This window comes from Lissotriton helveticus, chromosome 5_1 (assembly GCF_964261635.1).
Source record: "Lissotriton helveticus chromosome 5_1, aLisHel1.1, whole genome shotgun sequence".
Lineage (NCBI taxonomy): Eukaryota > Metazoa > Chordata > Amphibia > Caudata > Salamandridae > Lissotriton > Lissotriton helveticus.
The window spans coordinates 1,727,891,753-1,727,916,132 of NC_136065.1; the positions used below are offsets into that span (position 1 = coordinate 1,727,891,753).

Genomic DNA, 24,380 nt, shown 5'->3' on the forward strand with positions numbered 1-24,380 from the left:
GCTGTTTGGGGTGGACCAGTAGTGGTTACTTAACGCCAAGGAAAGGAGAAAAGGAACTTTTTGTGTACTTTTACTATCTTGAGGAAGATCTCCAAGGGCTTGAAGTTGAGTTTGCTTCCTGCTCTGAAGTCTCAGGCCACAAAGACTTCACCACCAGCTCCCCCTTAATTCCCTTGCTGGGAATTCTACCTGCAGTGAGGTGCCTGCTGTTGTTTAGGCCATCTGAGAGACTGCGTGTCTTTGGGAGCTAGAAGCGCGACGTAACGAGAAGGGTGTCGCCTCCACAGCAGTTGCCATCGCATCGCCAAAGAAGCCTGCCGCCGCCGCTCGCCTTCACATCGCAGACGAAGCGTGTCGCATCACAAGAGAAGCGTGCCGCTGCCGCAGAGGTTGCCGTCGCATCACCAGAGAGTGTGTCTGCCGCGGCTCCAAAGTTCATTGATTACGCCGCATGGCCGTCGGGCGTGCACTCATGGCATCCATGTTGTTGATTTGCATCAAAGACGCCATTTTGTTGCATCGCACTGGATCATCGCATCGCATTGAGGCGCCATCTGGTCGCATCGTAACCGGAACGCAGTACGAAACCGACGCATCACCTCCTCTCCGGTAAGGAACTGATGCATCACCGCCCCTGCGCTGCAGTAAGGAACACGCATCACCTCCCCCGAAGCAAGGAACCAACACATCACCTTCCCTGCGACCCTTTTGTTTGTTTTGCGTGACGCATCCAAGGTACTTTGAGAGTAAAGTGTCGCATTTACCAACTACATTGAACTAGGCTATTTCTACCATTTTAAAGTCATATTCTTGAAATTGTATTGTGGATTTTTGTCCCTTGGTCTTGTGTTAAGTCTAGTAAAGATTACTTATTTTTCTAAACTGGTGTGGTTTGTATTTGTAGTGTTTTCGCCGTATTACTGTATGTGTTCCCAAATGCTTTACACACTGTCTCTGAGATAAGCATGTCTGCTTATACCAAGCTACCTAGGGGGTGAGCAAGGGTTATTTTGGAAGTGTATCCCCCTTTCTTTGACTAGAAGCAAGGGCCCCTATTTGGACAAAGGTGGAAGCCATTGCCAAGTATAGTCTCCAATTTCTAACACCTGCTTCAGATTCCACGACTGCATGCTGCAGATTGGGAGTTGGATATCAAGTAACTATCTCAAATTGGAATCAGGTAAAATCAAGATGTTACTGTTTGGCAGGAATACATTTTTTTGGTCTCCCAGATGGTGGCCACAGGATCCTGGAGCACCCCCTCCCCTGTCTCCGAGAGCAAAAACCTAGGGGTTCTCTTTGATAGCAAGCTTTCTTTTGATGGCCATTTCAATACTATCACTTCTTAGTCTTCATTCATGCTTAAGACACTAAGGAAAATTAATCCGTTAATCAAGTGCGACCAACAGAAAAGTTTAGTCTCCACACTTATTATTTCCAAAATAGCTTATTGTAATGCCTTGTTTACTAACATCAAGAAAAGATGCCCACAAAATCTGCAAATTCTTCTTCAGCATGCTGTGGCACGACTTTTGGGAATTCCCAAGTTCCCCTCTGTCCTCCAGGGCCTCTCCCAGCTACACTTGCTGCCCATTAAAAAGCAAATAGATTTCAAGGCCCTTTGCCTCGCCTTTAAGGCGCTGCACGATGTGGGACTTAAGTATCTGAAACAACACTTCCAATAATACATCCCCAGTAGTTCACTTAGATCGTTGTCTGCTCGAAATCTAGAATTTCCTAAAGTCAAAAGATCTGATTGGGGGGCAGGAGCTTTATCACTTGTACTGCTAAGATTTGGAACTCGATGCCTCCACTTCTGAAGAAAAAACAGAACTGTTCTCTTTCGGGAATGCTCTTAAAACCTGACTTTACAACAGTTAGAGCTGTTGTTCTCCTCTCATTGCTGAAGTTGTCTGTTTTGGACTATGGTCTGTTTCCGGGGCTATATCGCCTAGACAACCCAAGGTGGTAGAGTGCTACAAGTTTAGTTTTCATTTCACTTCATTTTCAGGAAGCCCCATAGTCTTGGGATGTGTGTCCATATTTCAACCAATGTCAAATATGATGATACGCTTCTAAAGGCTTTTGTTCCTAAAATCAAAGTAACAAACTTGATGGACACTAAAAACTGGAAAACTTCATATTTATTCACTCCCAACAAATACTGGTGCCACCAAAGGTAGAAGCCTTGTACTCCAGATAATCTGCAAGAAAAAGCTCTGAAAGTGATCGAGGTGTATGAAGGCTTTAATCCCGACTGAAGTTATCTCCATATTTGCCACAATGGCAGGTAAGAGGAACTATTTCATTTTCTGATTGCTCTTAGAAACGGAGCAAGGCAGAACCTGGGGAGATTGCCTAAGAGGGAACAGAGAATGATCGGGTGGGTGTAGTGTTTACACAAGAGGGTGCCCAGTCACTAACTGGTACATGATAATTGAAGTGTGTAGTATTTATTACATTGGTATGATTAAATTACTTTCTTTCCTGCACAGATAAGCACTGGGCTAGACATTTAACTTTATAGTGTCTGTTTGCTGATTGGGGAGTTCTGAGGTCATGCACCCCCACACTACCTGCTTAAGACTGTTCACAATCTCTACCCTGAGAGTTAAATGAACATGGGGCTGCACTTGTCTTAGTTTAAATACCCACAGTAGGACTGGCCCCAGGACATAGTTCAGGCATAGTAGTCCCAAACTACCATGTGGTCACCCAAACAGGATCTGGCGCCTCAAAGCTATGAAACGGTTTAAAAGATTTAGGGCCAGATGTAGGTAATTCTATTTTACCACTTCTTAAATACCGAATTTTACCGATTCGGTATTTAAGAAGTGGTAAAATAGAGGGGGGGATGTAGGTAACACAGACTTGGTAAATACCGAATCGTTAAGATTCTGTATTTACCGATTCTGTAAATACCGATTCGGTAATACCCATTGATTCCTATGGGCATTGAAGCCCATAGGAATCAATAGGCATTACCGAATCGGTATTTACAGAATCGGTAAATACCGATTCCAGCAAGGGTGCAGGGGGTGTCACTTTGACACCCTCTAGCACCCCAAAGACGGGCATGTGTGCCATGTGGCACACAGACATGACCTAAGGGCATGTCTGTCTGTCACATGGCTAGGTGTGCATGCACACATGTGCATGCACACCTGGATTCGGTATTTTACCACCCAATTGGATTGGGTGGTAAAATACCGAATCTGTAAGGCCTGTGGGACTCAGAAGAGTCCCACCTACATCTGGGATTTACCGAATCGGTAAAAATACCGATTCTGTATTTTACAGAATGGGTAAATTTAACGATTCGGTAAATTTACCGTATCTGTAAAATGATGCCACTACATCCCAAATACCCATTTACCGGTCGGTAACGGCCGAAATCGGCCGTTACCGGTCGGTAAATGGCCTCCTACATCTGGCCCCAAGTAATTGTTCCCTATGGTGCCAGATCATACATAAAGATGCTTCCATCTACAAAAACACCGTAATAAGACATTCTATATTCAGAAACTGATACAACACAATAGATGCACTTACATGCTCTTGCAACCTTCTTTATTTTTGCAAAACCACACCAGAACTAAAAGTACAGAGGGAACATCATTGCAGCTCCACTGGTGAGCATTGCATGGAAAAGTAACAAACTGAAGATAGTTTCAGATGCACAATGCAGAAAAGCTGAACACTAGAGAAAGGAGCATAATTTCACTGTTACTCAACAGGTAATCAATGTTAATTCTCACAAGTTAGGACTGCCGCAAACAAGCTTTACAAAAGAGAAGAATTACAGAATATGGCATAATTTATGCTAACCGTGAAATCCACAGGAAGCAGATACTCCATACCAGACAGAGAATAGTCAAACGAGTACTACCAACCGAGAATACCTCCTCTTTTGACACGTGACACACAACACATGCATGTAACAGCCTCGATAGATTTATTCTACCAGAGCCATTGGATGTCCTAACGGCTCACCAAACCATCCGAGTCAAATGGTGTAGCTGTATTAGGACACCATACACAATCTTGAAAGGTCTCAAATACAAAGGCAAACTGTGTACAATGTGAAGGTCCAGCACTGCCTGCCTAAAAGAATGGAAGGCGTCAATAGGATGCACCACCATTGGATTGGATTGGGGAGTACACAGAGACAGAAGCTATCCACTGCACAACTCTTGATGTGCTGACAGAAATACAAGAAGTGCCCTGCTTAATCACAAGAAAGATTTAAAGCAGTTTAGGGAAACAGCAGCTCCAGAAGATGAACCCAATTTGATGTTGCCACGCTTTCTTTTTTTTTTTTTTTTTCTTATTTATATTCTTTTTTTATTTTTTTTTTTTAAATATTTTATTGAAGGTTATGTTGCAATAAAAGGATTTAACAATTAAATTAGTACAGACGAAGCAGTAAACATTTGATACAAAAATACAATATCATGGACTCAATATATAAATAGAAAAATACACAATTCATGAAGTGGGGATAAATACAACTTACAATCAAATAAATATGTCAGTAAAATACTAATTCCAAATTCAAATTCTAGCAACCCTCCACTCCGTAACGGGGGCCCAGAGACGTCTTCCCAACTCCCGTTTTTTGACACCTTTAAATTCATATAAGCATGACTCGATATTGTGGATGCCCAAGAATCTCGATAGCCACATCTGGAAGGAGGGAGCAGTGACATCCTTCCAGCCTGCTGAAATCAAGATTCGAAGCACGGCGACCGACATAAAAACCAAAGCTTCCTCATCCTCTGCCACAGCCAATTTAGAGTCCGTGCCCATTAACACCAGTGTAGGCGATAGATCGATCTTATGACCTAGCAGCCCCTCCCAGAATTTCATAATCTCATCCTTGAGTGGGCCCAACCGGTCACAGGTAACAAACATATGTACTAGGTCTGCTTGGCCTGTATTACACCTCGGGCAACAGTCATCACTCCTGACACCCCATGCAAATAGTTTGGCCGGAGTGTGGTACAGATTAAATAGTGTTTTAAAATGTTGAGCCCGCAAGTTAGAGGCCCAAAAAAGCTTTTTATTTAAACCTAGTGCGAGGTCCAGATCAACATCAGGGTTCCCCAGTTTAGTTGCCTAATCACTTTCCACTTTACCGATATCATCCTGGATCCTGACCACCAGAAGATCATAAACCACTTTAATCTTCCTACAACCTCTAACCAGGGCCTCAACCACAGGAATATCAACCGGGGGCTTCAGTTTAGGTCTTAGGGCCCTAAGGGTGCGAGCAATTTGACCATACAAAAGCCACTGGTTGGCGGGAACGCCAAACCTCCTTTTCAAATCCTCAAACCCTATTATCTTATCCCCTTCCATGAGATCTCCAATAGTCTTTACCCCTAGTCCCTTCCAAACCTGGAGATTCCTATCAGTCCTCAGCTGAGGAAGAAGACTTGAATTTCCAAAGTGTAGATAGGAGTTTATCTTCGGGGCGTTAAAACATTTCAGGATGGCTTTCCATACCAACCAGGCCCTGTATAAAGTCTTAAAATGGGCCTTCTTATAAAACCTGCGTTCGACTTCGCACAACAACAGGCCTGTTGCTTTCCCCCCCAACAGCATCTTAAAAATTGGGGGAGGCCCCTGAGAGCCTGAGTTTGAATTTTCCCCTCCTGGTCCGACATCAAATTGAAAGAGAATAGACATTTGAATCAGGAGGCAGGACCAATGGTACAATCTAAGATTTGGAAGTGCCATCCCGCCCCTATCCCTCGGTAATGACATAAGGCTCGTAGATCGTCTAACCTTGCCATACTGCCATATAAACATTATAAAAACGGACTCCAGCTGTTTCATTATTTTTTCTTCTATAAATAAGGGTATGGCCCTAAACAAATACAACACCCTAGGGAACATTAACATTTTTAGAGCGTTAACCCTCCCTACCAAAGATAGGTGTAACACGTCTATTCTTTTCAATTCGGCCTATATTGACTTGATTAGAGGGGAATAATTCTCTTCCACTATTCTACCTACTGACGCATTAATTTTTACCCCTAAATAAACTGCTGAGTCCACAAATCAAGAATCGGACTTCACTATATTTTTTGAGCAGATTATCTGTGTTTTAGATTCGTTTAGGAGGTATCCAGATCCCTGGCCAAAAACCTTCGCCATCTGTACCAGAGCTGGAAGTGCCTGCTGGGGGTTCGTCGTGATAACAGCCAAGTCATCAGCATAGGCGAATATCTTCTTAACATGGCCATTAAAAATCACAGGAGATATGCTGGGGCTCTCTGATATTCTCTGGATAAGGGGATCAATATACAGAGAGAAGAGGATAGGGGAGCAGGGACAGCCCTGACGCGTCCCTCTCCTTATACTGAATTTATCCGATTTTTCCCCCATCACCGTAACTCTTGCGACCAGATCCGCATACATGGCTTTAAGTGCTCTGATGACTTTCTCGCCAAAACCCCTCCCCGCCAATAAACCCCAGAGAAAGCTCCAAACAACGCGATCAAACGCTTTCTCTGCGTCGAGCAGGATCATGACGATCTCCCCCCTCGTGGCATCCTGGGCGTCAAACAGTATTATAGCTCTGCATGTATGATCTGTGGTGCCCCGCCCAGGGACAAACCCGTGCTGCCACGGGGAAACGAGACCGTTAATGATCCTGCCCAACCTCTTAGCCCAGATCTTTGAATAGAGCTTAGTATCAGCGATATCGGGTGGTAGGACCCTGGTTTCTCCGCTGGTTTCCCCTTCTTGTGGAAGATTATAATATTGGTTTCCTTCCAAGAGTCCGGAACCACCCCTGAATACAAAATCCCATTGAATAAATCCACCAACAATGGAACAATCTCACGTTCTATAGCTTTGTACACCTCCAGGGGGATTCCGTCTGGGCCAGAAGCTTTTCCGGGCGCTAGCTCCCGCAATGCAGTCAGGACCTCAGTATGCGAAATATCTTTGTCAAGATCCGCTCTGGTTGCATCATCCAAACTGGGGCCCCCATCCAGACACTCATCCCCCTGGTTACTCTCAGTATCCCCACATCATACAGTCTTTGATAAAAATGTTCAAACACCGTCAGTATATCCTTAACTTCAGTAAATACATTCCCATCCTCTTCTATACGGGTAATCAGATTCTTGGATTTTTCCTGCCTTAGCCGAAGGGCTAGAGCTCTGCCAGCTTGTTCCCCCGTTTCATATCTTTTGGCCCTTGAAGATTGAAAGTCCCTAATTGCCTTCTGTGTTACCTCCTTCTGCAATGCCGCTTTAGCCACCAGTAGTGCATTTTGGCTTTCCTTCCCATCCCCACCGGAAACAATATCCCTGATATGCTGTTCCTCCGCAGTAACAAGCTTGCCCATTAGTTTCTCTTCCTCCCCCCTATCGTCACTTCTAAGCCTGGCAGAACAGCTAATCGTCTCTCCCCTTAAAGCGGCTTTAAAAGCTTCCCACACCCCATTCCGTGACGTACTATATCTATTAGCAGCAAAAAATTCTCCCACCCATTTATTCAGTTGATCTGCGTATCTATTATCTGCCAACAATCTTCTTTCAAACGTCCAATTTGCCTTTGACCTTTCCACTCTTCCCAGATTATACATTAGCACCAACGGGTTGTGGTCTGAAATTACTTTTGGGAGTTTGATAATCCCGACTTTTTCTATTTCCGAAGAAGAGATAAGAAAATAGTCCAATTTTGAGTACTTCTGAGCGGGGTTTGAGAAGTACGTAAAGCCCGGATTCTGGGGCTCTTTAGCTCGCCATACATCCATCAGCCCGTGCGAGTTAATAAGAGCCTGAACTGACCTGAAAACTCTTGGTTTCCGCCCTACATAAGATGTTCCATTACCCCAATCAGAAGAGATATTTAAATCACCAGCAATTACTAAGGGGGTAGACCAATTAACTAGCTCTACTTCTAAGGAATCAAAAATTCGGTATCATCGTCATTTGAGCCATATATCCCGCAGATTGTAAAACACAGCTCCATTTCGGCTATCACCCATCTACCATTACTATCAGTTTTCACTTTCCTGGCTTTTCCCAGAGCTGTTCTTACTAAAATAGCAACTCCCCTAATAGTTGAGGATTGAGTCGAGCATGCCACCAGCTCGAAACCTTTTAAGAACAACAAATTTCTCTTAACCCAGGGGAGATGGGTCTCCTGGAGACAAAGGACATCTATTCTATTGTGCCTCACCACATAAGCTAATCTCTGCCTTTTCTTCCAGTCGTTCAAGCTCCCACATTCATTGTGTAAATTCTAATGTTTGCCATCTAGTTGAGCAATGCCACCTATAACAGGAAACTGATCAGTTATATTTTGCTACGTTACCTCTCTTTGTCCCTGACCAAAACTGCCCCATTCCCTCCTTTTTCCAATTTTCACCCCAGCCCGCCTCCCCTCCCCACCCGAAGAAATCCTCCCCTCCTACCCCCCTCCCCCCTAGCCCCCACCCAACTCTGTGAGGCGCTCAGACCTCGTCTGTGTGGGTGATGGAACACGGTGTGTGCGGTGAAGGCTTACTTAACCTATAAACCCAGCAAACTACAAAAATTGGAGCCCAAAAAAAAATAATAATAATAATCACAAATCAGCAGGAACCCTCAACCCATAATCCAGAATCAGCTACTAGCCTACCGCCCACTCCGTGATCTTTAGAGCAACAAACCCCCTGTCTTCATACGGAGTCCAAATATTCCTTCGCTTTAATCTCAGATGAGAAGAACAATGTCCTCCCTTCATTAATGATCTTCAACTGCACCGGATTTATTAGGAATACCTGCATCTTTTTGTCCTGAAAGGGCTTGATCAGTCCTCTTAAACGCCAGCGTCTTTCAACCGTCGTGTGGCAGAAATCCGGCCGCACAAAAAATGATAGCCCTTCACAACACCGTTTAGCATTAGGCCTTGCTAAATCCGAGATAGCCTGACATAAAATGAAATTTCCCAAGAAAATCAGAATCGCCCTGGGCTTGTCCCCTTCTTTCATGTTCCTCCTGACTTTAAAAGGGGTACGATGGACTCTCTGCAGTTCAATGGACCAATTCCAGCTTGCCAGCTTGGGGAATGCTTGTTGGAAAAGCCTGATGATAAATGCCCTGATATCAGCCCCCTCTGATCCCTCAGGGATTCCCAAAACTCTCAGGTTGTTCCTGCGGAGCCTGTTCTCCATCTCCTCAAGTTTCCATTGTATTTCTATAACCTGGGAGCTTTGTGCGTTAACCTTAGCTACTGCGTCCTCCACCTCCGCTTCTGTTGAGACAATCCTGTCCTCTAGATTTGAGACTCTGTCCCCAGTACCTGCGCAGGCCTTAGACAACTTCCTAACCACACTTCTCATTTTCCTTATTTCCGCCTGTGATTTACGATTTTCCTGGCGTGTCTCCTCCCTATGGGCAATGATTTCCTGATGAATTGTCTCTAATAAGGTCATTTGCACCCTCTCAACACCCGGGCTGACTTGTAAGGTCAAAGAGGCGGAATGATCCCAACTTAATTCACACTGGGAGTCTATCTGGGGGGTCTAACTGGCCCTTCCCCGCAGCTCCAGATACTTTTAGTATGGTCGCCGGGTGCTCCAGCTCCAGTTCGCTCTCTGAGTCCCCGAGGGAGCTACAATCACCATCCTCCTCCTCCTCAGACCATTCCAAGCCGTCAGAGGCTGAGAAAAAAGCTTTGCTTTGAGCCCCGTCCCCAGCACCAGTGAGCTTGCCGGCGTCTCCCTGCTCCAATAGAACTAGCTGTTCCCTTCAGCCAGCATTGGTAGCTCCCTGTGCCTGAGCCTGTATTTGGAAATCAGTAGTAGACCCGGCCATCTCCCCCAGCCCCACAACAGAGTCTCCGGGGGTGATTCCCTCCTTTAACACATTTTGCGCTTCCGCTTTGTCCTGTGCAGCTACCCCCTTCTGATGGATCTCAGTTACTGGGGGGATAGTCCCGTTGCCAACGGTAACAGCCTGGGGTACCTGCGGAGTCTTAATCTTAACTACAGTCACTTCTGTCGACGCAGGTACACCCCCTGCAGCTCTAGCAGCTACCTCCACCGCCTTCTCCTTACCAGCTTTTGAGAACATCTCGGCAATCGAAGCAGTGGCCTGCCGGGTCCGGGTTCCAGTCTGCTGTTTTTCTTGGAGATTCTCCGGCTTCGGTGTTTGCAATCCTGGCGTCTTGGCTGTGCCCTCCTCTTGCTGGTTTTTCTTTTTCATAGCCGCTTTAGAGGCTTGATTTACTTTTGGGGCCATAGTTTCCCTTAATGCACCCTCCTGCGATCCAGACGAACTTGAACGCCCGAATGGGTTGCCTCTCAAACGCTCTCATCCGAGCTCAGAGCTTCTTCGTTGCGGCAGCCTTTGCGCTAGACTCCGCCCTCTGAAGGATCCGCGGCGTTTCAGGCTGGGAGAGAGCGCCGCCAGCACAGCCGTTAGCTCCCGCAGAAGAGGGGTTGCTGATCCGCGACAGGACAGCGTTGCCTGCATGCCTCTGGTGGCCCCCTCTTACTGCCCCGCTTTACTCCGACATCTTCACAGTCCAATAGGTGAGCATTCGGCTAGTGCTGAGCTTACATTGAGCTCCTTCAATTACCAGCCTCACCACACCGCCGTTACAGCCACAACTAAGCGGCCGCCATCTTGCCCCCACCGATGTTACCACGCTTTCAGTGGTTAATTTGTGAAAAAATAAGTGCTGGGGCTCTCTAAGGAGGCAGCTTGTGCCAGCCCATTGCTCCTATTAGAGTTGCCCATAACGGACCAACTACTAACCATGAAACCCTACGAGTGGGGAGAGGATATGGCGTAATGGCCAGAGCTGCCGAACCATGGCTTAAGGTGTCAACTTCCCTCTCAATTTCCAAAGCGCTGCTTAAGTCAAGGATATGATTTCCCAACACAGCAATAAAAGGCAGTGGCAACCTTAATATCAGCATACACGAGGAGAAATGTATTAGCATTTAAAGGTATAGCTTTCACCACTTTGGGGCAATCTACGCATGTTTCTGAATCATTTTGAATTATTGTTTGAACAAAAACATGCCCTTGCATGCTTAAATCTACTACAGGTCTAAAAGATAAAATAATTACAGCTAGAATTAGTGCAAGAACTGACAATTTTCAATAAGTGGTAGGCATTGTTGTGCTTACAACATTCAGGACTACCGCGCTGAATAGAATCTGTACACTCAAACATCATGTTTGTCAAAGTTCAATCAAAGACTAGGCTCCGATGAAGAAACCCGTAAAGGCCCCTCTTTGACTTGCTGAGAACAAGTTGATAAAATGTCATTAAAGAGTGATGGAGTGAAATAACATGATGAAAGTTACCCAGTGGTCCATTCAAAAACAAGTTAGGTCCTCTTCCATCACAGACCAATTTGCAACAGTCTTGAGAAGAAGAGGCACAGTTATGAGCTGAACCTAGCATAAGTACCCTGCCAGACAAATTGGGGCTGAGAATACTTTGTGTGTACATATTTGTATAAGGCCAGTACCAATGATGCACATAATTTACCATCATTCTCTCGGTGATGGAATGTGCATTCACTTTAAATTGAAATTAAAGCATTTGTGAACAATCTACTATTATAATACTTTAACTTGAGATAAGATCACTCTTTTTACGGGATTGTCACTTTTATTTTACAAAAGCTTCACAAAACATTGTGCAAACAATAGGAAGCCTGCTTATCTCTGTCACCGAGCAAGTGAAGTCGAGGCGGTTGTCCACTAAACTATAACAAACCTGTACATGTTAAACAGACCACTTGCTGAGAGCTAGAGAGTACAATTGTGTGGATTTAATGCATAGAACTATGATAACAACGTATGATATTTTTATCACTTAGGGCCTGATTCTGATGCGGGTTGGAAAGATTCCCCACCTAGGGCCTGAATATGATGCGGTTAGGTAGGTCTCCTAATGGCATTTGCTCCTTCCAAATCGGATCGGGAACGACCCAGGCCCCAATTATGATGCGGTTAGGAACATATGCTTCCATTGAAGTCAATGGGAGTACAACCAAATCATATCGGGAAGCATCCGGATGCATTGTACTCCGTCGGTCAGAATGTCCCGATCCGAGTGTGTTGGAAACGATTTCCAACCCGACTCAGTCGGGAAGCATTTCCAACCCGCATCAGAATCAGCCCCAAAATGAAGTGTCAAATACTCTGAAGTCAACCATTGCTCAGCATGAGTTTGTATACAAAGCTCTTGTAAGATTTCCTATTATTTTGATAGTTTCCCCATCTTCAGGTACTAACCCAGGCTCCAGCTTTGAGCCAAGTATCTCTTCCATTGTCGATGCTCGCTCTGGACACTGGAACACTTTTCATGATACTAAAACAGATGTTGCCACTTTATTAACCACTTGGCTGCTAAGGCACCTGATGATCTTCCATTGACTTTCCATTGAAATCAATGGAAAGTCCATGACGAGTTACCCTTGTCATTAGCGCTGAAGTGGTTAAAGAAAGGCTGGATCATGCAAATCTCCATCCAATTGTAAACTTGATCTTGGTGGGGAAATACATCTAGACTGATATGGTTCTAAATCTACAGAATTGTGCTCTTTAGCGTTCAGCAAGAGCTCTATTTAACATGTAGAGACCAACTTCACACTTCAAGAACCTCTCTTGATTTATGGCAAGTTGATATATCATGGCATAATCCTGAAAGCATCTCCCGACTTCAAGTCTTCATATTAGATCTAGCTCGACAGTACTAGCAAGGGCATATATAAAGTATTAATACATGATAATTCAGTCATCTCTTAAAAGACAAGAGTGACCCGGAAACTGGGCTTCAGCGATTATAATAGACACCCACTGTTTCAGATATTACAAAATGGGTCACAAATTAGCGCTATGCTAAAAACTGGCTTATCTTCAAATGATTTATTGGACACTTGTCACAATGGAAAAGCTTGGGCTTGGTAGATTCGGCAAGAAGCTGAAGATGTTAAGAAACACTGGATGACTACCGTCGCATGTTTTTTAAAAGCCCAGTAATATCTGACTGGTGGAAAGTATTAACATGAGGTTACATTTGATTTTAAATGTAGGTCTTAAAGTCCGTCTTCCCACATTGGGAAAGGCTAGAGAGTCGGCCAAAACAAGTCTGGCACAATCTGCACTTTCACTTGTCACCTTTTTGTATTGACTACAAAATTATGAAACTTTGCACCACTATCTATAATTCTAATCAAATTTATTAAAAAACTTTTAGTTATTAAGAACCAGTGTGCATCCCACATCAAAATAAAAGAAATACAAATTTAAAACTAACCAAGAATCATGCATTTAAGCTCAACAACATTTCATAGTAGAAAATCATAGTTACAAACGGCTTGAAATCCCATTAAAATAAACTAAATTTTTTGCGCAATAGGCAGAAGCGTCTCAATATTATACATGAATAAGTATAGTGCTTGATTTATCACCTCTTACTACAATTTTCAGATGGATCAATCATGTTTTTATGTGATGTTTGCTGGAATAACCGCTGTTTAGCCAACACAGGAGTTTCCACTAAGATATGTTTTGTAACACTGATCATACATTATCAAACAAAGAAATGATCTTTAATTACAGAGAAAACTGTACACAAATACAACAAGGAAATAAACTGTGGCTACTATAGTGTCTTGTGGTAACAAAAGTCATCAGTGAGAAGTTGGAAATCCACTCTCATGCAACACCTAGATTCAAGACATGGCTAATTTAACATGAATGGAAACATTTTCATTCAAACTCGGATGTCAATTGGATTTAGTTAATCTAATTTGGGAAAAGTTCTTTTTTATGATTTTTAAAGGGTGAGCTCAATAGTCTCAATAATGTTACTGCTAAATCTGTGCTACAAATATGATTAGTCTGATACATTGAATATACTTAGGTATAATTACTATACTTAATTTAGATATGTTCTTGAATGCATGTCCTGTTCTTTTAGAAATTTTAAGGAGTAGGACCCCGTTTTTGTTTAATTTTGGTTCTTTTTTTCATTTGTTAGTTTATGTAACACACAAAGTACTTGAAAGGAACTTGTAACCTTACAGATATGTTATCTTATTGTTCTTGTTTCATTTGCAACTATCATAGCTCTTCAATTCCTGGTGGCAGAGCACCCAGGATAATGTGCTGCATGGCTAAACAAGTATAAGGTCCCAAAGGTGAGACCTATTGGCAATGCCAATGCTTGTTTCCTGTCTGTCACTGCCAGGTAAAACCCGGGGGTGAGAAGTAGAAATATTGATCCCCACATCCTGAAAGAGAACTCCCTGGGTGTGGGTGTCATTAGTTTTGCAGAAACTAACTCACACTTTGGGTGTTTGTTTCTGAAAAACAATAAAAGTTAAATGTTTTTTGAACACCCGTCTAAACCGATGGTGGCCATCCACCAAACCTTTTGTACCTTGAAGGGAGCAGGCAGGTCGGCGGTTCCTTTCAAGGTACATACATGACGATTGAAATGTCTGGTGCTGCAGTTTTTATTGTTCAGGCCAATCTGATACATGTTGTCTTGTTTGCTTGAAATATATTCAATAAAAGTTTAGAGAACTGCGATGTCCTACTAGATGGACTAAATATTTCAAACGACTGAGACCCCCTCCTGAACACAGAATCTAGAATAATTCTAGCTGCTGAGAGATGCGAGCCTAACTATAAAATTCATCAGCCCCTTAATAAATGTCTTTGACTCATATCAAATATCGCTTCGTTATCCAGAAGATTTTGTTTAGCAAACAAGTCTGGTCGCTGTGCAATAAAGGGTCACTAATCTGCCTGTGTAGACCACCGCTCCCCAAGTTTGGAACCAAGGCCGCTCCAGACGGTGTTTATTTAACACTCCCCCGCAGCCTAAAAGCCTATTGTAACTTATAGAAAAAGTCAAATACTCTTCTCATACACTTACTGTTCATTTAAAAAAGAATGCAGGTTAGGTATACAACTCACTTTTTTAGATAATATATGTTATGTGTTCTGTATGATGTATGATGCTGAAATGTAACAAATATGCTATGCATCTTGTAAACATTCTATTTTTGGACTTGATGTTCTATAAAAATATTCAGATAAATTGATACACATGAATAAATAGGTGGTAACTACATTAACACACTTCATAGTCAGGTTATATACAAACTTCTGACCAACAAGTGAGCATCTCTGTAGCACTGTGCAAACTTGTGTGCCGTCCAGTTCCGCTATTAATAGAAAAGCATGCGCCAATGGTTGTCGAGTTTGTTTACATAAAAGGCATGTATTGACATGACACCCAAGAACATGCAGTCAGATCTGAATACATCGTGTGTATCAGATTCAAGGTGTGTCTAATTTAAAAATCCGAAGAGTTGAGCAGCAAACACATACTTAGAAAACGCTATGAATGAAAAATTTCCTAGCTAACGTACAGGAAAGTTTCAATTTTATTAAGGAGGCGGAGGCGAGGATTAGGCTGTATCTTTCTCCTTTATTCTTACTCCAGCAGCCATTAAAAGGTATCAACAACTCAACAAAACTACATTTCCCATGAGCATCAGGGAAAATGGAAATCGAAAATGTCCCAGCAACTGTCCAATCCTGGACCAGGGCTCCTTATATCCTTCTCTGCTGACGCTCTATCCTCCTCTTTCTTCCTGCGACACTGCCACATTAATTCGTCCGTTAGTCCTGTTTGCCCGTTTCGGAACCTACGGCACAAGCAGACTAGGTAAGGCATCAGGGAAAACGAGCGTCCAATTACATTAAGCAGCAACACTTTGCGAATCGAGCACCAGAATAATCTGCTATGATCATTGAGCAAGATAGTCGACATTAGAACAACGTGGATCACAACCACCGGTAGAACTACATCATAAAGATTTTACTTACCGTCCCAATGAGGTAATTCTGGGCGGGTTCGAATGAAGACAGGGTGGGCTAATCCTCGCCTCTTTAATAGAATTGAAACTTTCCTGTACGTTAGCTAGGAAATTTTTCATTCTATGTCAGGAGCGGAGGCTTCTGATTAGGCTAGTTCAAAGCTTGTCCACCACGAGTGAAGCCAGGGAGACTACTGGCTTAAAGTAAAATCTCTTGAAGGTGGAGTCTGAAGACCAGTCTGCGGCTTTCAGAATGTCCTCCAGACGAGCTCCCAGGGAAAAAGCCTTGGACGCCATTGCTCCTCTGACGGAATGGGCTCCGAATTGGGAAATATCTATACCAGCTTCCTGCATGACCCATCGCACCCACCGTGCAATCGTAGGGGATGAAACCGCCCCGTGTGGTTTAGTAAGAGCAATAAAAAGTTGCTTGACACCCTGTGGGCGTATATCAATCGTCGCCACTTCATAGGCCTTCAGTGCCCTGACCACACATAATTTCGGGACATCTGGAAATGCAGGATACGAGATAGACCGGGAGTCCCCTTTGGTACGTCTAGAAAGGTGGAATGTAACCCCATCTGGGGTCAAGACCCGGCCTGTAAGATCAAGGGCTCTCACGTCTGAGACTCTGCGACACGATATAAGACAGAGCAACATCGCCAACTTCGCCGATATTTGTTTCCTCGACAGATATTTATTGGACGGCCAGCCCCGGAACAAATTAAGGACCTTATTCACATCCCATAGAACCGAATAACGGGGTTCCGGAGGAACTGATAATCAAATACCCTGCAGCAGCTTGCAGACCAGGGGATGCTCCCCTATAGGGTGGCCATCCAGCGAGGTGTGGCCCGCGGAGATGGCCGATCGAAAGGTATTGATGGATCTGTACGCCAAACCTTCCTTTGCCAGGGAGGCTAAGAAATTCAGGACATGGACAATGTCTGCCCCCATCGGATCAATCTGTTGTCGCAGACACCAACCACTCCACCGAGACCATGCTGATCGGTACCTCTTGTTGGTACTGTCTGCCCAAGATTTGGCCAACAGCGTGGCAGAGTCTTCCGAAAGTCCTGGGACTTTCCAGCGTTGCCGGTAACCCTCCAGGCCATCAGATGCAGGTGGCCCGTGGACAGGAGGTGGTGAGGATCCCCTTGGGGACTCCTGAGGAGATCTGGAACGTGGGGTAGAGGGATTGGAAAATCCCAGGAAAGTTCCATCAGAACTGGAAACCAGGCTTGCGATCTCCAGGTCGGGGTGATCACCACCAGATCCGCCTGTTGTCTCCTCACCTGGGTGGATACCCTCATGATCATCGCAAAGGGAGGAAACGCATAACCCCTCTCTGTGCTCCAATCTTGTAGAAACGCATCCACTGCCAATGCCTCTGGGTCCGGACGCCAACTGACGTAGAGCCTCAGCTAGGCATCCAGCCTGGAGGCAAAAAGGTCCACTGAGAACGGACCCCATCTGCTCGCAATCGCCTTGAACACATCGGGGCGCAGTTGCCACAGGCTGGCGTCTCTCCAGTGACGTGACCACCAGTCCGCCACCAGGTTGGCAGAGCCGGGAAGGTGCTCCGCCGACAGGGATATCCCGTTGGATAGGCAATATTCCCATAGAGTCCTGGCTAGGTCGGATAAGGCCCTGGACCTGGTGCCTCCCAGATGGTTTATGTAGCGTACCGCCGCCACATTGTCCATTTTCAGAAGGATAGAGCACTGAATCCTGTCCTTTGTCCAACACCGCACCGCGAAGGAACCCGCCATCAACTCCAGACAGTTGATGTGAAGGGCCTTCTCTGCGGATGACCACACTCCGCCGGTAGACACGTCGCCACAACGAGCTCCCCAGCCCAGACCGCTGGCGTCGGATTCTATTATCAAGTCTGGCTTGGAGCCGAAGATCGCCCTTCCGTTCCAAGCATCCATATGCTCGATCCACCATCGGAGCTCTGTTCTCGCCTCCTCCGTGAGGGGAATGACCTGGGAATAGGTAAGGCCCTTGCGGAGATGAAAAGCTTTGAGGCGTTGAGGGGCCCGGTAATGGAGGGGACCCGGAAATATCGCCTGGATAGAAGACGACAGGAGACCTACAACCCAGGCCAAGTGCCGCAGCAGTATCGTTGGGCGTGCCAGAGTCCGTCTCAATTCGTGTGTGATCTTGGACAGCTTTCGAGACGGCAGGGACAAGGTGGCATCCACCGAGTCGATCATGAAACCCAGAAACTGCATCCTCCGGGATGGTCGGAAGTCCGACTTGGCTTGATTGACTATGAAGCCCAAGGATTCCAAAAGGTCGACCGCCCTCTGCAGGTGGACCAGCAAAGTCTGTGGGCATCGATGGAGGAGGAGCATGTCGTCCAGATAAATTATCAGGCGGATGCCCTCCATGCGCAGGCGCTCCACCACTGGCTTGAGCACCTTGGTAAAACACCACGGAGCGGAGGATAGTCCGAAAGGAAGGGAGGCAAACTCGTACACCTGTGGACCCCACCGGAACTGAAGAAAGCGCCGGTGGGGAGCAAAGATGGGGATCGTGAGGTAGGCGTCCTTCAGGTCCAGCCGGACCATCCAGTCCCCCTCCAAAAGCAGATCCCGCAAGAGGTGAATACCCTCCATCTTGAAATGGCGGTATATCAGCCAGCCATTGAACTCCCTGAGGTTTATCACTGGGCGGTAGCCCCCGTCCTGTTTCTCTACTAGAAAAAGATTGCTGAGAAAACCTCGCGGGTGCAGGACTGTCCGCACAATAGCCCCTTTCTGAAGTAGGTCTGCGACCTCTCTGTCTATCAGCGAGCACTGGGCTGGAGTGAAAGTGATAGGTTTGGGGGGAACGGACTGCCTGGGGAGTCCCAAGAACTCTATTTGAAACCCTCCGACGGTCTGTAGGACCCAGGCGTCGGAGGTGAGCGAAGACCATGCGTGAAGAAAATACTGGAGTCTCCCCCCCACTTTTAGACCCATCACATTCTGAAGTCTCACCTTTGTGGGTATTGTAGCCGCCGTCTCCTCTTCCTCTTCCACCGCGGCGGCGGGGATTACCTCTGGTCTGATAGAAGTTTCCGAATTTTTCAGGGTCCTGGTATTGGCCCCGGTGGGAATCGCCTTACTTGAAGGAGCCTCTGTTATAGGGTCTGCCAGACGAACGGCCCCTTCCTCGACTGGCTGCGCCAAAAACACGGGGAGTGAAGATTCGCTTCACGGAGGCCTGGGCCTTGTCCAGGGAATTGAAGGTATTGACAAATTTACCCAGCTCCCGGACGAACGGGTCACCGAAGAGGTTGCCTTCCGCCATTGTGCCCGCCTCAGAGGTGGCCAGTTCTCCCAGCTTCGCGTCTATCTTGATCAGAATAGACCTTCGCCGTTCCGTGGAAATAGCCACGTTCGCGTTCCCCAAAAATATAATCGCACGTTGTGCCCAACCGGAAAGAATCTCCGGGGAGATCAGGGATCCGGAGGCCTTGGCATCTTCAGCCATGTCCAGGATTTTCGCCAAAGGCCCCGCCGCATCCAAGAGTTTATCTTGGCAGGCTCTCCAAGAACGGTCTATACCCTTTTTGGGGTCCTTCACGAACTTCGTAAGGAAGGTAGACATTTTGGGGTCGATGTCTGGGGTTACCGCGACCTTACCCTCCAAGTCAGGGCGCGGGCATTCAGCCCGGAGGCAGCTGCGTACCTCCTGATCCAACGGCTTGCGAAGTCTGGCCACCATGTACGCCGCCACCTTAGGGGCGGGGGTCCAGTGCGAAGAGCTTGGATGGAGGAGTTCGTCCGGGTTAAGCATGTCCGAATTAGGATCAGGACTGGGCGCCTGGGCGGGATCCGTTGCAGGCCCCGAGCGGTCCGGCTCCCCATCCGAGGATTGGGGTGATTCGTCCGAGTCAACGGTGGTCGCATTGTCCGGACCATCCCCCGCGGCATTCGAGGTCGCCTCTCGTGGGTTTGCAGGAGTTTCCGCGGTCTTCGCGTCCAGGAATGCTTTCTTGAGGCGCGAGAAGGCATCTGAGTCCAACCCTGCGTCCGCAGAACGTTTACGCTTGGGTTCAGTGTTACTCGTCGACGGTTGGCCAGTAGAAGTGGAGGCCAATGGCTCCGAAGAGCCTGCCCCTTGCCCGAGAGACTGGCACTGCGCTTGGAGTTGATCTATCTTCTTCTCTAGGGGTCCTACGACCCGTGTCACCGCCTTCAGAATGGAGGAATCCATCACCTGGCAGAAGTGGTCATCTACCGGCAGGTACATGACCTGCTCCTCCTCTTCGTAATATTCGTCGTATTCCATACTGCTGCTAACACCACAGACAGCAGAAAGTGTTAGGGGTTATGGTAGGACAGAGTCCGTAGTTATAAATTTCTTCCCGTCTTAGCGGGGTCAGGAATAACACAATCAGGGACCCAGCAACCTCCTCTATGAGGCCTACGACAAATCCCTGCCTGGGCCGGTCCCAACGCGCTAGAATATCCTACCCGCTGTGCGGGTGTTCAGGCTCCAGGCAGGGGCTCCGTTAATTGAAAGTCCGCCTCAGCGCTGCCAAAAATCCCTATACAAACACCCAGGTCTTCCCCCGCGGTGCGCGAGACAGTTGGGCCGCTTTCCCGACGCGTTTGTCAAGCGGAAACTCAACGACTCGCGCCCGCCAGGGGGTTAAGCTCCTCAGAGCGGCAGCGGAGGAAGCGCGGTCCCCTAGCGGCGGGAGGCCGCCCGCGCACGGAGCCAGTCACCACAGCCGCGAAAGGAGCGGAAAGTCGCCCCCGCGGCTCACACACACACAGAGTCGCACCCACAACCCCAACCGGGATAAGAAACTCGGGCGACCCTGCAGAATCAAAGAAAATATCAAGAAAATATCAAGCAAATTCAGTCAGAAAATAAGACAGAAAAAGCACTCATCTGTATGCTGCTGGAGCAGCGACGAAAGAAGGAGGATAGAGTGTCAGCAGAGAAGGATATAAGGAGCCCTGGTCCAGGATTGGACAGTTGCTGGGACATTTTCGATTTCCATTTTCCCTGATGCTCATGGGAAATGTAGTTTTGTTGAGTTGTTGATACCTTTTAATGGCTGCTGGAGTAAGAATAAAGGAGAAAGATACAGCCTAATCAGAAGCCTCCGCTCCTGACATAGAATTTGTACTGATGTGAAAATCACATAAATTATCTTTCATGTTTTTCTAAACCTTACTTCGTATGTACCTCATGTACTACTTTGTGGTCCAAAGTGCCTTATTTGAGTAGAGCACTGAAACACAACAATATTGTACCAGTTCCGCGATGGACAGAGGCGTGCTATTTCAGAAAGCCCGATGATGATGGTGGAAGTTATGTAAGAAGCATCTTGTCCTACTCGTGTATCGGTTGTGTAGACATGATTTGAATCTTTATAGGCCAGTGTTCCTCAGTTCACTTCCCAGTGTCAGGTAATGCTTCCTCGCTCTCAAGAATTCACAAAAAGGGAACCATGCTTAGACCCTAAGGAAAGCACTGATAGTATTTTTGTCCAGAGAACAAGCCAACTTCTGCAGGACACATGGAAAGAGGAAAACACCTCTCGGATTGCTTTTCAGTAGGAAGGTGTCCCTTCCTGCACAAAACAATCTTGCCTGCAACTATAGGTACCTAAGTTAGTGCCAGTCAGAAAATTGTGTGCCAGCGCTAGGAGAAAGGACAGGAATGCACTGTATTTCTAAAATTCACATTTGTGTAGGATAGCACAACAAGAAGGCTTGCAGTGCTGCCCCACGCAAACTCCTCATAAATGAGACCCTACAATTATCCACAGCAACCTCTACCATCATGTAGCACATTGATACTGCGCGCAACAGTCCGAAAGTATCCCAATCTCAGAGGACATAACACAATCTCAGGGCACGTGTGACGTTTTCCAGCTGCTTGTAGTAAATGTAGGCCATGTGGTACAAAAGGGGGTGGTGATGGACGGAGCATCTGAACAAATCAAACACTCACACCCAGTCAACAGATCTGGGTTTAATTTATCACCGTTCTTTAGCCCACTCTGCCACCCCAGTTCAGACATGGCCATATGCAAATCAGTCTGACCCTGTGCCTCATGGGAACAGTCTAGCCCGAACTGCCAAGCCATGCCTTCCCTGGACCGGGATCTAAGGCCTCGTCCAAATCTTGGTGCACCTGAAGGTATTTCGAGGTGTATGTACCAAGCTCAGGCTAGAGCAGTAGGTTTATGCTAGTAGAAAGCAGAACTTTAGGCACTCAATACTGTCAGACTTCATTAAATAGAAGCAAATTTATGATTGAGTCAGTTTCGTGCATGCAACATGCTGATTTTGCGGTTATAAAAACCGTTTATACATGATACAATTCTTACCAGGAATAGGATTAAAATTGTTTACTTTAGTTGCAATATTAAACACATAGATATGGACAGTCAGTCACATCTTGTGTCATAATATGCTCCTTGTTATTGTGCTCTCTTTTTTAGGCAAGTCTAGCTAATGATCAACGCAGCACAGACAGCAGAAAGGCTTCAATGGATCACCTGGCAGAGCCTGCTCGGCAGAAGCGAGCAGCCAGTGTGGCAAGTGTCATGTCCAATGCCGCCATGGAGGGTAAGGTTGTCAGCATACTTCGTGTGATCTGATGCAATGTGATAAGAGAGGATGGGATTTGGTGACAGTAACCTGTAGTGTTGTGGTGTTCTGCCTTTTCTAAGCCCCATAAATAATAATAATAATAATAATAATAATAAATGACAGGTGCAGCTGTTTCCTAGTATAGGGTAATTATTTATACTCTGTTTATTGATCACACAAGGAAGAAACTTTGATTTTGTCCACTAACTTTTCAACCTTGTGACCTGCATGTCACACACAGATGTCAGCAGCAAACACTTACCTCACAGACTCACCTGGAAAGGCTGTTAAAGTAGGATCCTATTGTAACATGCCACACTGGCTTAATTGTGCCTAACTGAACATTCTGGGCGTTTTAGCAATATTCTAGCTATTAGTGTGGTTAAGATGGGTTGGAAGAGATAAAGACACACCCTCCCTAACCAGACATAAATTACAAAAAGTGCAACGATCCTGGGGTAAAAAAGGGCCTGGCCTTTCATGGAGACACCACACAAATATGCACTCACATGAGATCAACAATCCTCACCACGGAGCAATAGCTGAACCAATGAGTAGAAACCCAGAAACCCAGAGGACAAAAATACTCTCAGAAATGTCCTATTGCTGTATGGGGAACCCAGTGATGAAGTATGCCACACTTGCAAACAGTGGCCTTGGACAGTGAATCTGACTGATGGCTGGCATGCCTGAATCATCCCTCAGACTTTGTTGATCAGTAGTTAAAACAGGTAAAAGAGAAAAGAGAAAGGCATAAGATGATGAATGAACAAGAATTTTGTACAGATGCTGCTACCCTTCTGGTTGTACTGGTGGTATACACAAGAGCAGAACAGAGAATCCGAATTTAGAATTTGAAATTAAATGCTTTCAGTTTCTTTCTGAAACGTGGAGAGCAGAAAAGGCGGTGGTTTATTCTAGAGTGAAATAGTGACCAGCTAATGGATAGGCTTCCAAAATTAGATTTTCACAGCTCAAAAGATTGCCAGATGTGGACCTCAGCATGCAACATGCAGGAAGGCACAGATCACTTAGTTTGTTTGAGCCTCCATCAGAGAGAGCCTGGTAGCAGAAGCAGAGGGGTTTTGAAGATGCATCACTTGTTACAGATAAGTTCTAGCAGAGGCTGAGAAATTGATTTGTTCCTCCTAAGCCCTGTGTGGTTTTGTATGGTTTGAAGCCAGTAGAGTTGATTTTATGGAGGCCTAGGAAGAAGAGAAATTTACAGTATACAAACTAAAAACATGATAAATGCATGTATTATGGTCCTCCACTTTTCTCTAGGAACAAATGTAAGAGGTTTTTGAAGGCTTTTTTCAAAGAAAAAGCAAGAAGAAACCAATTTGGAGACATGCTTTTGAAATAATAAATAAGACAGAAACACTTGACACCACCTTTATGAGACATTCCTGCTGCAGGGCACTGGTGTCTGCAGGCCGAAGCAGATATCTAAAAGCAATAACAGATATCTGCATATCTTCTAATGAAGGTTCTGCATCTAACTGGACCATGAATAAATATACCTTAGCTCTGTGGATCCAACTTTTTATGCTCTAATGGGAAACTTGTTCCTCCTAGAACTCAATAAATACCAGAGATGAGCACCTTTGAAAATCTTCCTGTAGTAAGAAATCTACCTCAAGCTTTGTGACTACACTCTCTGTGGAAGATGAGTCTTGTTTCTACTTGACGCGTGTGCCACTGTAAAAGGAATTAACAGACATTAATAGTGTGTGGTCCCTGATTCCTATATATCTTAGTTAAAGTCTAAACACCACAGTCATATATACATGAATAAGAATTGTTCCTGTTCCATCACATGAGTTAACCCCAAGTATAGTGCAACAGTCTTTACAGTATTTAGAAATGTTCAATGAGTTCAAAGTCAAATTTTCAAAATCATTCAA

The 24,380-nt window shown here is 45.6% G+C and overlaps 1 protein-coding gene across 1 annotated transcript in view; it reads left to right on the forward strand.

Moving 5' to 3' along the window:
- Positions 1–24,380, forward strand: part of SCN4A (sodium voltage-gated channel alpha subunit 4) — a 1,457,305-nt gene that overhangs the window by 777,089 nt on the left and 655,836 nt on the right. Inside the window, exon 12 of the mRNA XM_078644999.1 lies at positions 22,323–22,449. Coding sequence (XP_078501125.1) covers positions 22,323–22,449 — 127 coding nt within the window. The remainder of the gene's footprint in view (positions 1–22,322; positions 22,450–24,380) is intronic.